The sequence below is a fragment of the Mercenaria mercenaria genome, chromosome 4 (genome assembly GCF_021730395.1).
Source record: "Mercenaria mercenaria strain notata chromosome 4, MADL_Memer_1, whole genome shotgun sequence".
Taxonomy (NCBI): Eukaryota; Metazoa; Mollusca; class Bivalvia; order Venerida; family Veneridae; genus Mercenaria; species Mercenaria mercenaria.
This window is the reverse complement of record NC_069364.1, coordinates 99515122-99530830: the sequence shown is the minus strand read 5'-3', so window position 1 is coordinate 99530830 and position 15709 is coordinate 99515122. Positions and strand designations below refer to the sequence as shown.

Genomic DNA, 15709 nt, shown 5'->3' with positions numbered 1-15709 from the left:
ATCCATAATAAGTGTTGAAAGAAGTAAAAGCTTACTAGAAAAAAGAAAATATGGGAAAAAAAGTTTGGTCCCAGTGGAGCTTGAACACACGCCCCCCCCCCCCCCCCCCCCCCCCCCTTAAAGAGGAATTTCAATTGAGAAAATTTGGTTTCGGTCATGACTATCCTTCATTGTTTGTTATACCTCAGGTAAGTTTATCTTTTTTATTCTATTTCATATGTATCTATATAATATCGTTGATATTGAATTATATATATGATTGTTTAGATATAATAAAATTAATATATCAAAGAGCGCCAAAATCAAGATAAAACACTGCCCGACTATTTAAAATAGAATAAAAGGGAAAGGCGAGGTTACTGAAATTGGAATAATAAAAAAAAGTATTAAAGAAGCGATCAAGATTTAGGTAGTATGACTTGACCATTTTATGTCTCATTTCGTTTCCCTTGGCAAAGCGAAAATGATGGATTTAATTTGTTTTTTTTAACGTGCATTAAAGTTTACATATGCACTTAAATATGCATTTTTAGTCAAATACTAAACTATCATAACATTTACAGTTTGGTATACATGTACTGCGGTTTTTAATGTCATTGTTAAAGTGTATAACGATAGGAATTTCCGATGCTCTTCAGTGCTGAAGTGTAGTTAGTTATCATTTTGTGGATCTCACTTATGAAAAAATGAAAGTGTTTTAGTACTCCATTAAAAAGTACAAAATATATCATCAAACGGTTGGGGTCGGCACCCACACTGCAGCTTCTGATATATGATAGTAGGTTGTTTCCCTTGAAAGTAACCCGATAATCAATATTGGTTCCCGACTGATAAAACTTTTATGAACAATAAACTATATAGGGAAACTATTTTCAATGGTTCATTTCAAATATTTATTTTAATTTGTGAATATTTTAGCAGTTATGATAGTACACATCAACTTCTACTTTTCAATTTGATGGAAAATATTTATTCTAACTGAATATTTTCTTGCTCCCAATATTGTTTTAAAAGTATCACCGTCACTTTTAATTGAGTGTACTGGTTGGGAACCAGTATCCGGACAGGACCAGTTTTGAGGAAATAATGGAGCCGAAATATGAACATTTGTCCTGCTACTGGTTCTCGACCAGTATAGCGAAATATTGAACTTTTACATTAGATGTTTTCCAAAATATGACTTGTTAGCACATAGGTAGATGTTCTTACCATTACGAACAATATGATAATTTATTTACAATTTTAATAAGGGCAAAGCTTCTTGCTTCCTTTAAACGTCAAAAGTTATTCAGGAATCTAAAAAATGGTGGATTTCTTAATATAGTTGGACAGTATTGTAACTAACACGGTATAGGATTGTGCCCCCTGTTCAAATTAATTGAATGCCCTAACATCTGCAGTGAAACCACTCTATGATAGGATTGACTCAAGCAGAGAGCTTCAGAGAATCAAACCTTTTAGAAATCTACCATCTATAGATTTAGACAGCTTGCGGTTGTATAATGTTTGAAAAGGACAAACTATGTAGCAGTCTGAAGAAAATTCCACTTTTGTATAACAAATAGTGCACGAAATGCTATCTTGCAATTAACATTGTCCGTAAACAATTCCTATATTGCGGAATCAAGCGTTTATTCTAAATGTGTTTCAATAGAGAAATATACATATTAAAGGAAAACTATGCCGAGTATTGATCAGTCATTACTTTTAGAGAAATATTCATAATAAAGCCGAGTATTGATCAGTCACTACTTTTAGAGAAATATTCATAATAAAGAAAAGCTATGCCGAGTATTGATCAGTCATTACTTTTAGAGAAATATTCATAATAAAGGAAAACTATGCCGAGTATTGATCAGTAATTACTTTTAGAGAAATATTCATAATAAAGGAAAACTATGCCGAGTATTGATCAGTCACTACTTCTAGAGAAATATTCATAATGAAGGAAAGTTATGCCCGAGTATTGATCAGTCACTACTTCTTTTCAGTGTTTTTCTGCTAACCTGTATATACCCTGGGCAGTATTTTGGGCTTTGTTCTACACGACACATTTGGCTTTGGAAGTTTACTACTATCCGGATTTGGGTGCGAAGTACTTCATATATGTGACAAATATTTCATATTTAATGCAGTCTGCCTTTGTCTTTACTGATCTCTTCGTTACTATCTACGTCAATGTAAAGAGAAAGGATATCAGGAATGGTAAGTGCTTTAACCGAACCTTTTACTTGCACAAGTGCACACGTGTACAATAATTGCAAAAGTTTTTGCCACCCTGAGACCAAGTTTTAGCACGATAGCACCAAATGCTCATGACGAGCTTTTAGGATCGTGGCATGTTCGTCGTCCGGCCGTCCCTCATTCACAATATATTTAAACAAGATCTGCTCCTAAACCTCTATGCCAGTTTCAACCACAGGAATGTTGTTTGGGGGCCATATTCCTTCAAATCTATGTCACCCAGTTGCAGTGGCAACTGCAGAGGATCTTTTTAAAAAATATTCTTCTTAGAAACCGCTAATCCGATTTATAAACAATTTCACTGAAATGTTCCTTGTATGACTCTCTACCTTAACTTCCTTCAAACCATTTTGTTTAAACTTTTTCAAAACATGGCCGCCAGGGGGCGGGACTCGTGTTTATCGTTGATGTAGCATCCATAAACTGCTAGTACACGAAAACTGCAGGTAAGTACTGCCGCATTTACATGGACGGCTATGGTGTCTTTTTTTTTGGCGACATTGAGTACAATTTACATTATCGTGGGCATAATTTGTTCGTTGGGACTTTATAATTTCGTGGTTGAGCTGAACCACGAAATCCACGAAAATTGATCCACCACAAATAGTAATGATTTCACAGTATTTGACAATGCCAGAGAAAAATGAAAAGCTAACATTTTAAAGTCTAGATTTCAGGCTTTAAACGTTGGAATACGGTCACAGAACATGTAACATCACTGCTAAAGTACGCAACAATGTTATTTTTTTACACTTAAAAGACAGTTGCCATGACGGCTAACAAACTTTTAAGATAAACAAAGTTTTCAGAAATACATGTTATTCAATCTGCATTTCAGGAGACTCAACAGGGCTTACCTGGTATGTCAAGTTACAGTGGCTTTTGTTTAACGTCACCAACTCATTTTCTTTGCTTGCCAGTATCGTATACTACACACTGCTGAAAGTCGGTAAATATCAAATTCAACAGCTTTGCATAGAACTGAAGTTGCGGAAGTATGGTGTAAAACGATTAATACAATGATATCATTAGTGAGCTAATTAACGATTTATGTGCCCCTGACATGTTGTGTACGCTACTGTGACCTGTATTTATGTTAATTTACAGTTGCCACCAGTAACACATATGGGCACCGCCTCGAAAACTCGAAAAGACTGTTAGTAATGTTCGACGGGCCATATTTTAGTTTAAGAAGTGCAAGATACAGAAGACGCTCCAATGCCATAAGCTTCTCTGGTTCTCTAGTGAGGCAGGAGTCAAGCTTCCATACACGGAACTCTTGTCCTAATGCTAGTTATTTTTGTTTGGAGGAGTGGGGGCTCGAACTCAAGACCCCTTGTTTCGTAGTCAGACTGTTACCACTTGACCTCTCCGTCCGTTCTAACAAAGTCCGTGAAACTGGCAGCGTGGTAAAAAGAAAAAAAAATATAATGTAAAAGTCTGTACCGGATCAAGTAAACAACCTCTCTCTCTCTCTCTCTCTCTCTCTCTCTCTCTCTCTCTCTATATATATATATATATATATATATATACCCTAGCATCCTAGAACAAAAAGGTGTACACATATTACATACGTTCAATTAAAAATGATATTTTGCAGAATCGTATTTCAATTAATTTAAACACGACAAGGAAGTTATGTGTTCTGGGTAAGAATATCACAATGGCTTACCATGAGTGAATTGTTTCATCCCTTGTATATAACCGACTGCTGTTGTATAAATTTTATTCTAATGTCTCTAATACGTAAAAGTAGTAGATCAAATGTGTTGTGACGTAATGCCATTTTCATTTCCCTTTTCAGAATTCACTTACAGCAGCATATATACACATCTCAGCTCCGTGTACACTATTCTTGGCTTATTGTTCTCCGCAAAGCCTGTACAACTGCTCCACTTTTATCAACCAATGATTCCAGCTGTTGTATACGTCGTGTTTTCAATCATCTACCATAATTCTGGCGGGGAACGTATATACCCAATCTTAGACTGGTGAGAAGAGCCCAGACAAGCGGCATGGACTTCATTTTTGATGACAGGAGTTGCCATGCCGTTGGTACATTTGTTGTGCTACTTTCACTACAGTAGTCGAGTGCTTGCACATGAGAAAAGTAATTGCTCCAGGAAGAAGAAATAGAAACATGTAATCTTGGAGGACAAAACGTAAATAGATGCTCATTCAATTAAATATCATAACAGTTACTCAATTAATATAATATTTCTTTTAACAACAAAGATCGCCAGTAACTGTATCTGTTAACTGGTGTTGTAATATCTAAGGGATTTTGTATATGGACATTGCAATAACAGAATACCTCTATTATTTTCAGGTTTTTAAAAAAAGATAAATCTGAAAATAGGTCAAATAGATAATATGTGTGAAATCAAATATTTCAAGTTTCTTGAACTCATCTAGTGACATATTAGGCAATACAGCACAAAATGTAAAATAGCCCTTAAAATGTCCGAAATAAATTTTGTGTTTCGATCACTGAACTTGTTTACTATATATATTAAAAATGTGATAAACCATGTTAATATTGTAACATTTTATCATGCTTTGACCGGTCTATGTTATACCCTAGTCGTGCCTTAGCCTTTTTTTCTGTTCCTGATTACAAAGGTTTCGCACGCCGTTTTAACTATATTTCAGTATACACATAATCATACATTTGTGTTCAGTTGCTTTCCCATGCTCCTTACCTGTATTGAAACAATTTGGGAAAGTAAGTGGTCTATAATTCTAGATGTATTGCCTTCAGTTAGTCACTGATGATATAACATCGCCCGGGATTTGAACTTGTGTTCTTTCAGTAACTTTAGTTGGAGAAGCAGGACGCTCTAATTCTTCGGGATCCATTGTAAGATGCCAGGCTATGAAAAGAGCAAGGACAAAAGTCCAACAGAACAAGCCACATTCAGAGAATGCAGCCACGCAAACAGCATGATTTTCACTTAAATATAGACATACGTATTAATGTATACACTGGTTGCATGGGGTGAAACAAGGATCGCGTGTGCAGTCTTTCGTTTACATGAGCCTTGAGAGAGCTTCTTTCCAAAGTCCTTCTGTAGCTGAATATCTTATGGCGAGGTTACCAACATAGCGTGCGTCTTACACTTTTACAAGATCTTTTATGATGAATACAAAGTCTATCTTATTTCCTCGATCACAAAATGACATGTGTCTTACAAACACGCATGAATTCCAAATGACACAACTGACCGGAACTATTTACTACTTGCTCTTAGCAAAGTCTACACAGAGTTTATGTAAAAAAAATAAACAGCTATGACTAACTATTAAACATTGATATGGCCTCTACCTCAAACTTCAATGCCATATTATTGCTGCACCGCCCTAACAGATTGATAAGAACCGTTTATATCTAATATTGATAACCGTCTTAACTACGAAAAAAAAAATAATTATGAAGAAAATCATCTGGCCGGGGCTTGAAATTCACAACCCTTCCACAAAAACGTAATTTTCTAATTTACTCATTAATTTACTATAATTTAATGCTACATGTGGACTGTTCCATGAATCAGCCTTCGTCCAATATTTAACAGAAATGGACACAGATAGAGGGAAAACAGAATAATAAGTATTTCTCTGTGATAAAATCCACAGAATGTGTTAGGAATCTTGGCGCAGTATTTGACAACAGTATGGATATTGAACAACAAGTCAACTCTGTGTGCCGGGCTGGATATGCACAATTACGCTGAATAGGTCACATCAAACGGTATCTTACCAGTGATGCCACAAAGACCCTTGTCAACAGCCTGATGACTTCACGGTAAGACTAATGTAATGCCTTGTTAAGTGGTATTCCAAACAGCATACTTAATCCAGAACACGGCAGCTTGCGTCATCAATAAGACGCCCCGCCGCAGTCATAATTATAACACCGGTTCTGAAGGAGCTCAATTTGTTGCCAATGAAATACAGGGCCACACCTTGAAGGCTTTACACAATCATTCCCCTGTCTATATTAGGGATATGATAGAAGTGTATAAAGCGGTCAGAAACCTAAGATCACAAGGCACGCTGTCACTGGACCATTATGTATGGCAATCGCAGTTTTTCGTTCACTGCTCCAAAGCTTTGACACTCCCTTCCCGTCAAGGTCAGGGAAGCTCACACGCTAGCTGCTTTCAAAAGCCTGCTAAAACTCACTTCTTTGTACAATATTTCGTTAACTGACCAATACATTTTTTTTCTTTTCATAATACAGCGTAGAACAGTATTTTATCCTAGGGTCACTTAAATAATTTTAAAGTATTGGACCGCTAATAGTAATGTTTAAAAAATGGCATTTTTGCTTTGTATATTCTTAAAGTTGACCGTATTTCGCACTGTGTTGCAATTTTTAAACAACTTGTACCGTGCCGTTTTTTTTTTTTTTTTTTTTTTTGTTTATAAATTTTGTATAATTTATAGTATTTCCTCAAGCTCAAGTAGAGATAAAATTCAAAGTGATAGCCACTATCCAAAACGTTTGCAGAGAATTAATTCTACCATTAATTTTGATAAAAGAACCATCAAACTATTGGTAAACAATTATAAAACACAAAAGGAAAGTGTCAATATAATTTTGTCTGGGGTGCCTCAAGTAAACGGATTTAATGAGGTCAAATTCCAACCCCAACATTGAAAATTAAGGTTGAATCCTGGGGGTCTGTTTAGAATTTTGCTCACTTCATTCAAAAGTGACCTTGGGACAGAAGTAAAACCTACCTACATTTCTTCCACAATATGTAATCTAAAGAGTGAAGGCGAAATAGAGAACTTTTACCGCATGTAACTCAGTAGTTTGAAAAAAAAATGTCTATCTCTACCCCCTTCTGTTCCAAAGGTAAATTCATTTTGAACAGCAAGAAATCGCTTATCAAATGATATTTTCCCACTTTTGTATAATAAATCAATAGTAAGTCTTGAAAGAAGTAAAAACTTACTAGAAAAAAGGAAAATTAGGAGAAAAAAATTTCGGTCCCAGTGGGGCTTGAACCTACTTCCCCCCCCCCCCCCCCCCCCCCCCCACACACACACTGGAAATTGCAAAAGTCAAAGTAGGTTTATGGTAGGAATAGAATACTCTTCAAAATGGAGGTCTAATACCTTACATATGTATGTATGTTTGTCTTGGTTTTTTCCAATATGTTTTACATTCATGATTTTTGTTAATGTGGAATGCGTTTCTTTTTTGTACGAGTATTTGTTTGTATTGTTTGCAATTAATTCTGTAAAACACCTTTTAATGTGTACATGTGCATGAAAAGAGTTCTATATAAATGTGGTATAATATATAATATATTTCTGCAACAAATATAACTGTATCTACTTCATCTTTCAATACGTTTTTGACATTTAGCAGTTACTTTCGACATGACGTAGAAACACTTTGTCTCCAACTGTTTATATTGCCACAGATATCTTGAAAAGGACACAGTAAGTCGAGAATCGGACACGAGAGTAATACGTCAAGTTTCTCTAAAATCAGCAAATACCCGCAGAACCAGACGATCTGTTAATGCTTTTATGACAGAAGAATGGAGTTTTCTGTAGGAGAAGGACATTTTTAAATATCAGCAAATGCTCTGTTGGTGAAGCATTACATCAAGAAAGCCAAACGTCCGACAAACGTAATCGAAACTGGGTCATAGACACAATACAATACATATACAAATAATATCCAACATCATAAAAAAGCTGTTAGGGAAAAGATGTTACTAACGTTCTTTTAAAGAAACAAATTAGCTTGAAACATGCGAAATAAATACACAATATATACTCTTCTGTTCTAGAAAAAAAAAACATGATCTTCATGTACTAGATAAGCTAGTTTGTTTTATCTTTCCAATCTGCCGCACGCGTGTTAAGTAGTTACACTTTAAAGAACTCTGAACTATAGATTCAGACAAATGTTCTAAAGTCTATACGGACAATGACATTAAAAGGTTCCAAAGTCTACACGCTAGTTAGGAAAAAGATGTTGCTAACGTTCTTTTAAAGAAACATAGCTTGACAAATGTGAAAATAAATACACAATATATACTCTTCTGTTCTAGAAAAAACATGATCTTCATGTACTAGATATGTTAGTTTGTCTTTTTTCTTTCCAATCTGCCGCACGTGTGTTAAGTAGATACCCTTTAAAGAACTCTGAACTATAGATTCAAACAAATGTTCTAAAGTCTATACGGACAATAACATTAAAAGGTTCCAAAGTCTACACGCTAATAACATATTCAATAAACTGCCTTCCGTTTCAGAGACACGTCCCACCACAGATCAAATCACTCATATTGTTTAATCCGTAACCCGGAAGTTTTGAAAAATGGGTGTACCTTTCCAATATTTAAGTCCACCCACTTAAAACTAGATAGTGGTTTGTAACATGCCCAGAAGCGTAATAGATGCATTTTTTACATGCAGTTTGTGTATAGTTTGGATTATTTGGAACTTGTTGTTGTTGAGTTATATAAGGTTCAGTTAAAATGAAGAGAAGCATGTATATTGACCGATTGCTCGTGTGTTTAATACGCGTGTTATTATGTATAATACAAGGTATGTATTACACTATAATTATTATACTTCCGTGTGCTCCTGTATCGTAATTTTCAGATTGATTTCTTCACGAAGATTTCTTTCTTCGTGATTTTTATTGCTTCATTTGATATTGCTGTTCAGCCGAATTCCTTCCATAGTAATGTAATTTGATGGTTAAGTTGATAGTGTTATAAATCAAATTCTATCTGAAATGTGTCGCTAGAGTAAATAGTGTTACAAGTTATATTAGTTAATACTTATATAAGGTCACAATTTCTTCCATGACCTGGTTCAATGGATAGTGTTATTAAGCTGGTTTCTTTAAAGTTCGGTTTAAGTACGTTTCATGAAATTGATGATAACTTTTTCAATTACAAGAATCGATTTCAAATAAATTCATGATAAAGAATTTGATGATAACATTTCCAATAACTCAAGGGTATTGTTAAAATGGTACGCGAATTTAATCTAAAGTGTTAACCCAGTTTATATATTTTCTCAACAGAAACAAATGGGCACAAAAGGAATTGTGGACCACGAAAATCAGGTAATGTAAAATTACACATTTATATTCAGAGTTACGTCCCTTTAATTGCAATAATTAACCACGTTCGTTAAAAATAGGGAGACATACTTATTTTAAAACATTTAAAATAAATGTATATTTTGTAAGGTACATGCTTAACGGTTTATACTAAAAGTAATTAAGTTGTAAAAATACGTAATTTTGCCAATAATTCTATAAAATGATTCAGAGAACTCTAGGTTGTACCTAACTATTGCAGTAGAATGTACCGTAAATATAGACAGAATTTAGCTTTACTTTAACCTCCTATTGTGGAAATCAGTAAGTAAATGGTCAAAGGCAAAGTGTCACCGAGACTGAAAACGACTTTCGATCAATAACTTGAAAATGTTGAAACTTGTTGATTCTTATTTCATGACTGTTTGTTGTGAGTACTTGGTTCTTTTTGTTCTTATGGTTAGTATGTTAAAGTAAAGGTCAAGGTCACTGTGACTATAGACTGAATTCGCTTGGACCTTTGTAATCTAACTTCAAAAAGGGACGCCTATAGTCAGTAAATAACCTTAATATCATGGCATCCGGGATCAAACATTAAGGATATAGTGACCTTGAAACAAGTTTAAGCATATGACTGTGGTCAGTGTATGCCTTCCATTAGGGATCTATGCGACAAAGACTAAGATCATAGTGACATTGAAAAAAGTTGTGAATATCCCCTTACCTAATAGACGTCAAGCTTCATATGATGATTGCCTGTTGGCAATACATAATCCCTTTTGGTTTTTCAATGTCAAAAGTCAAGGTCACAATAACATTCAGACTGAAAACGGTTTACCAATAACTAAAAGATGATTTGGTTGCTGGCCCGTGGTCAGTAGAATAATGTGGATGTTTCCTTTTTGTTTTGTTTTTTTGAGGCGGCATAAGGTCAAATGTCAAGGTCAAAGATCACGGTCACAGCGTTCATGAGTCTATTTGTGACAACTAATCATAGGGTTATATGTGTTTTACAAATTGCTCTGTTTTAAGAACTGTACTTCTTATTGGCATATGCCTATATTTTTTCCTTTTCTTTTATCATTCTAGTGCATGTATTTATTTTCAGTTGTAAACATTTGCAGCACCTCGGAAGTTATCATGACGTCAACTGTGTTCATCGATACAGTAAATGTTCCTACAATGAAAGAAAATACATGCACCTGCACAGTGTCACCAGCCTCTTCAAACGTTCTTGTTTTATTGACATACCGGATAGCTCCGTTAAGACATGAAAAGTTTAACATGCAGTTCAAATTAAACGACATTGTGTTAAACAAAATTAAACTAAGAGGGAACACAACACTTACTGAAACAACTGAATTAGCCTTTAACACTTCAGCTGAATTTAGCACCGAAGGAGCTTGTTTGATACTAGATACAGGTAACATATGTATATATTAATGTTACAACACTGATGTCATAACTAATTCTAAATGAATGTAGGGAAATAGCACTATAACAATATTTCCCTGTAATAGGTTACTATTTAGGATTCGTTTTATCATTTCAATGTTTACAGCTAGAATCCGTTCGCCGATTATACGTTAAATTTTATGAATTTATTGATTTCCCTTTTAATGTTTTATCTTAAATATTGTACATGTTTCATCGTTATATGTGTATATATATTCGCGGGTCAAAAAGTTCGCGGATTGCCGACTTAAGACGTTTTGCGAGCAGAAGTATTTGTAAATTGCCAAACAAAACTGAAGTGCCAAAGCTAAAATTTGTTGATCTTTTCTTTACTATAAAATTTACGCTGGCAGATGCTTTCGCGATTTTTATGAATTCACATAGTTCGGAAATAAATGCGAAAATATGATGCTTGATATTTTTAGAGACAAAACCAGCTGAAGTTCTTTTTAGAGACGTAACTTTGAACTTTATATAATTATATCCATCTGTGCTGCGAAAAGTTTACCCTGTATTGAAATTAATTACAAATTATAAGGGCCAGTATTTAACAACAACAAAAAACAACAACAACAATAATAACTGTTCATCTCTCAATTGTCTCCGAATGTTTGTAGGGAATTGTATATATTGATCACTGTTCGGTTCTTGATGTTTCGCCTGTTTCTTACAGCTGATGTAACAAAATTCAATATATCATGCGAGAGCTCAATTTCTACCTTGACAAAATGGTCCGTACATTCTACATTAGCAACAATGACAACTGTTGATGGCGACACAAATACCACAACAGACAACGGCAATGATGTGGACATCAGCAGTATTGGTATCATAGCTTAATGATATACTGAAACATCATACGTGTCATAAAAATCATGAAAAGGGAAATGAAAGTGTTTTTTTTTTTCGGAATCCTTTAAAGAATTCTGGTTTGAAATGTCACAGTTATATCATCGTGAAATTAATGTAGGATAGAACATTTGTCTAAGTTACGACAAATAAAGCTGAGTACCATGTTTTTTACTTTGTTACCCACGTCACGTGACTGAGAGAATAAAATGTTTGGTATGAAGTACATTTTAGTTGAAAATTTATGTCAAAGTGGTGAACATTTCTCACAAAAGTATTATGCATGTAATTTAGACATAGAAAATAAAACCCGCATTCTATCTTATATCATTATATAATACAAAAGTTAAAAAAGGGCTCTGATGTGAATACATGTAACAACGGTTCTGAGACCAGTATCAGGTTTTGTGACTGGTTAATATTCACATAGTGGTCTGAAACAACTAGATTTAGCGGAATTAAAAACATGAGACATACAAAATATTTCAGATCGTTTTTTATAAAACTTTTAACTAGATTTATTCGTTTTATAAAAGTTTTAACTAGAATTATTTAGATCGGAGTTTCTGTTAAAGGTCCAGCTATTGGCGGAGCTGTGGGTGGTGTTGTCGGCTTGGTACTTCTAATTGCGGTTATCATTTGCTGCAGGAGGTTTGTGTTTTTATACTCTTTATTATTTTGAATTTTTGTCGGACAGAATTGTTCTTCATTATTCTAAACACTATATCCAACTGCTATTCAAAACAATTTATAAGAATTTTTAAAAACTGTATTGCCCGATTAGTTATGCAAAATCTATGACAAATTCTTTTTCTGCGATCAAAAATGACGTGTCTTCAAGAGCGTCAAATGAAGATTCTACTCCGCAATACTGTCGGATTATGTTTCAGATGGTAAATATTTAGATTTAATCGAGCTTTTGATTTACTGTGAAACTTTATCTGTTGACTTTGCTTTCAATGCCAGGCATGTGAATATTCATATCAAATAGGTCAACTCAGTGACATACTTTATCATATACTTTAGGAAGATATTTTGTTAGATTGATTAATAAATTTTGTAGGAATGCTGCATCATGTATAACAATAACTGTTTCAGTGAGAGATATTCTTTTAATGTTCTTGTTTCTTTCGACAATGTTTCGATAATATTAGAATATTTATACTATTTATAAATAATTATACTATCACGGTCAATTATGATAATTAACGGTTATTAGTGCATTTTGGATCTATTTGTATGGACAAAGCATGAACTAGCGATAACCTCGAAAGAGAAATACTATAAAACAGATATGGAAAAACCTTTGTAAATGCATGGTAGGATTATTATTTATGTCATTGACTAACCTCTAGTACTATGTCTACAAAGTGTCAATAATATTAGAGACTCCATTATGGTCAATTATAATAATTAAAGGTTATTAGTACATTTTTGATCTATTTCATGTGGACAAAGCATAAACTAGCGATAACCTCGAAAGAGAAATAAAGTTATGGAATAAACTTTGCTTACAATTATTCATTGAATAAAGATTATTTTATGTCAACAGAAAATCCCGTACAAAGAAACACAAACATGCAGCGGAAACTTCACAGAACGGCAACAATGAGGCTCCGGGAAACGAAGAAGATGACTATTACATGACAGAAAATCCTATGTATAATTTAACCGATATTCCACAGTATTCGAGGATAAATCAAAATGAAGATGACTTGAAAGGTACTGAAGAAAATGACGATCGACTGTTACCTAATGAATACGAAATTCTACCAGACCCGCCAAATGATCCTGACTTTCCTCTAACACAAACATGTCCAGATCAAGAAACTAAATAAACTAGATAATCCACAGTTACCTCAAACAACCGAAAATTTATATCATGAAAAAGAAAAATGACGACGTTGTAGATCTAATTTCCATCTAGCCAATAAGAAAGTATTACCAGGCTCAGCACATAAGAAAATCTACAGGGCTTATCACAAGAGAATCGCATTTTTTTCAACGCATCAACAGTGAATGGAACTTAGATACTCGGTCGTAAGGAAATATGGATATGAACCATTACATGAAAACAACAATTATATGTAATGAAGGTCAACTATCGGCCTATGGTTTGCCTGTTTGTTTTGTCCACATATTTAAAAACACTTATATAAAAAACCTGATGTTTATGTTTCTTGTAAGCAAAGTTAAAAATTAAAATAGTTGTTTCTAACATATTATATTTGAAGCTGAATTATAAGATGAACCTTGATTTATTGTAATGTATCAAAACTAGAAAGATATACTAAACACTTGGCTGTATCACTTAAATATATGCGTTATCATATTCGGCCATACTGATTCAAGAGTGCAGTGTGTGATAACAGATGAAATGTAAAACCTTACTAAATATACAATATTGCTTATTGTCTTTAAATGTACAAGCTTCCCAGAAATCTGATAATTTACATGGAAGTATACTACAAGATGTATATTTATCATCATAAATTGGTAACACCGTGCTCATAGCCTGTCACCAATTGTATTGTATGTATCCAGAGCTAATTTCTTTTTTGAGCCTACAGGACTTAAATGTTGACATTAAGTACTGTGACAGTCATATATCTTTTAATCGACAGTTTTGCTCCATTACTTATAGTTGCCATTGTCCCTTTATTCGCTATTTTTGGATACATTTTTGACTCGTTGACAAGCATGTTGAACAGTCATAGTGCTGATCTTGTTTGATTACAATATTTTCAACTATTTTCTGGTATTCATTTAAGAGCAGCGCTAAATAGTTATTCTCAGGAGAGTGGAGAAGACTTTTTGCAATAAATACATATGATTCTCACCTATATGTTTTAGACAATAGCCTGTATATACATTATTATATATATCATGTACACATTTGCTATTTCCTTATACATTTTGAACTGTCAATATTCAGCAGGAGATCATCATTGTAAAAGATACTAGGCCTAATTAACTCTTTAATATAACACAGGTAAACAATTAACTACATATGAATGGTAAATAGATTTCTTCAAAGAATCTGTTAATACAACACAATGGAATCATTTTGATACAAAATCAACAACGGGGATTTTAAAAGGGAAATGTGAAAACGACACGCAATGGAACTAAACGACATTCATTTGGAATTGTATTATGTATACAGATGGATAAGATAAATAGATTAAAATCATATGTTAGGAAGTATTCATCGCTGAATTTCATACAAGGGAAATCAAAATACCAATACCAATCAGTGGAAACGTATATTGTTTCCTGGTCAAACTAAAATTGATAGGTAAGTTCACATCAATATAATACCATTTCCCTAGATAGGGCGTTTGTAAAATAAGACGAGGTAATACCAGTGAGTTTTGATAAAATCCTCCTTGGCTGTGTGATGCTGACAAAACAATGTTTCTAATGTAGCCGGTGTAACGTTGTAAACTGACCCCCCGGTCATTATTTTATATAGAATAATTTTATCTATAAAATATTGACCCCCACCTAACCTATTACTAACATACTCTTTATCAATTCAAGTCACTGTCGTATTTCTATTGCTTATATTTTTTGTTGTTGTTGTTGTTTCTGCTGCTGCTGCTGCGTCTACAGCTGACACAACAGCAGTATATGTTAGAGGCCCCGCTAAGAAATAAACGTACATCTATTGAAAAATGAAATTTAAAAGGGTTTTCATTTGAATTATCATTGTTGTACATAAAGAGAAGTATAACAATAATTGAAGATATACCTAAGTCGTTTCAAGGTTACTACAGAAATAAAGAGAACCGATATTTAGGCTGGAGAATAATTTGTTTTTTTTTGTTTACAAACAGCGTATTATCATCTTTTATTAGTCATCTGAAATGATTCTGGTCATGTTTTCTTGATAGCAATTGAGATCATCCTTTAGAAATAAAGCAAAAGCCTCACCATACAAACTTTGGTGAGAGATTTGGCCTACGGAAAATGATTCAAATCACTTGTCACTTACAGTGATTTTGCTTAAGTATTTGGTTGGTGTTGCCGAGTGGTTAAGGTCGTTGACTCCTAATCCAGCTGCCCGGGTTCGATTCCCGG

General features: G+C 33.9%; 2 protein-coding genes across 3 annotated transcripts; both read left to right on the top strand.

Moving 5' to 3' along the window:
• Positions 1–116: 116 nt before the first annotated feature.
• LOC123552552 (protein rolling stone-like) lies at positions 117–4731 on the top strand (the record flags this gene model as incomplete). Its single annotated transcript, XM_045342286.2, has 4 exons — positions 117–188; positions 1992–2205; positions 3083–3193; positions 4049–4731. Coding segments are annotated over 4 exons (588 nt in total), but the record flags the coding sequence as incomplete, so codon positions are not given.
• A 3797-nt stretch (positions 4732–8528) lies between these two features.
• On the top strand, positions 8529–15309 carry LOC123552547 (uncharacterized). 2 transcript variants are annotated; one of them, XM_053542026.1, is made up of 5 exons: positions 8529–8817; positions 10431–10745; positions 11451–11603; positions 12208–12277; positions 13179–15309. In XM_053542026.1, the coding sequence occupies exons 1-5, from the start codon at positions 8748–8750 to the stop codon at positions 13462–13464; spliced, it is 894 nt and encodes a 297-aa protein (XP_053398001.1). In that variant the 5' UTR covers positions 8529–8747; the 3' UTR covers positions 13465–15309. The 2 variants fall into 2 exon arrangements, with proteins under 2 accessions (XP_053398001.1, XP_053398000.1); XM_053542025.1 differs by having other exon boundaries at positions 8534–8817; positions 12202–12277.
• Positions 15310–15709: the final 400 nt, after the last annotated feature.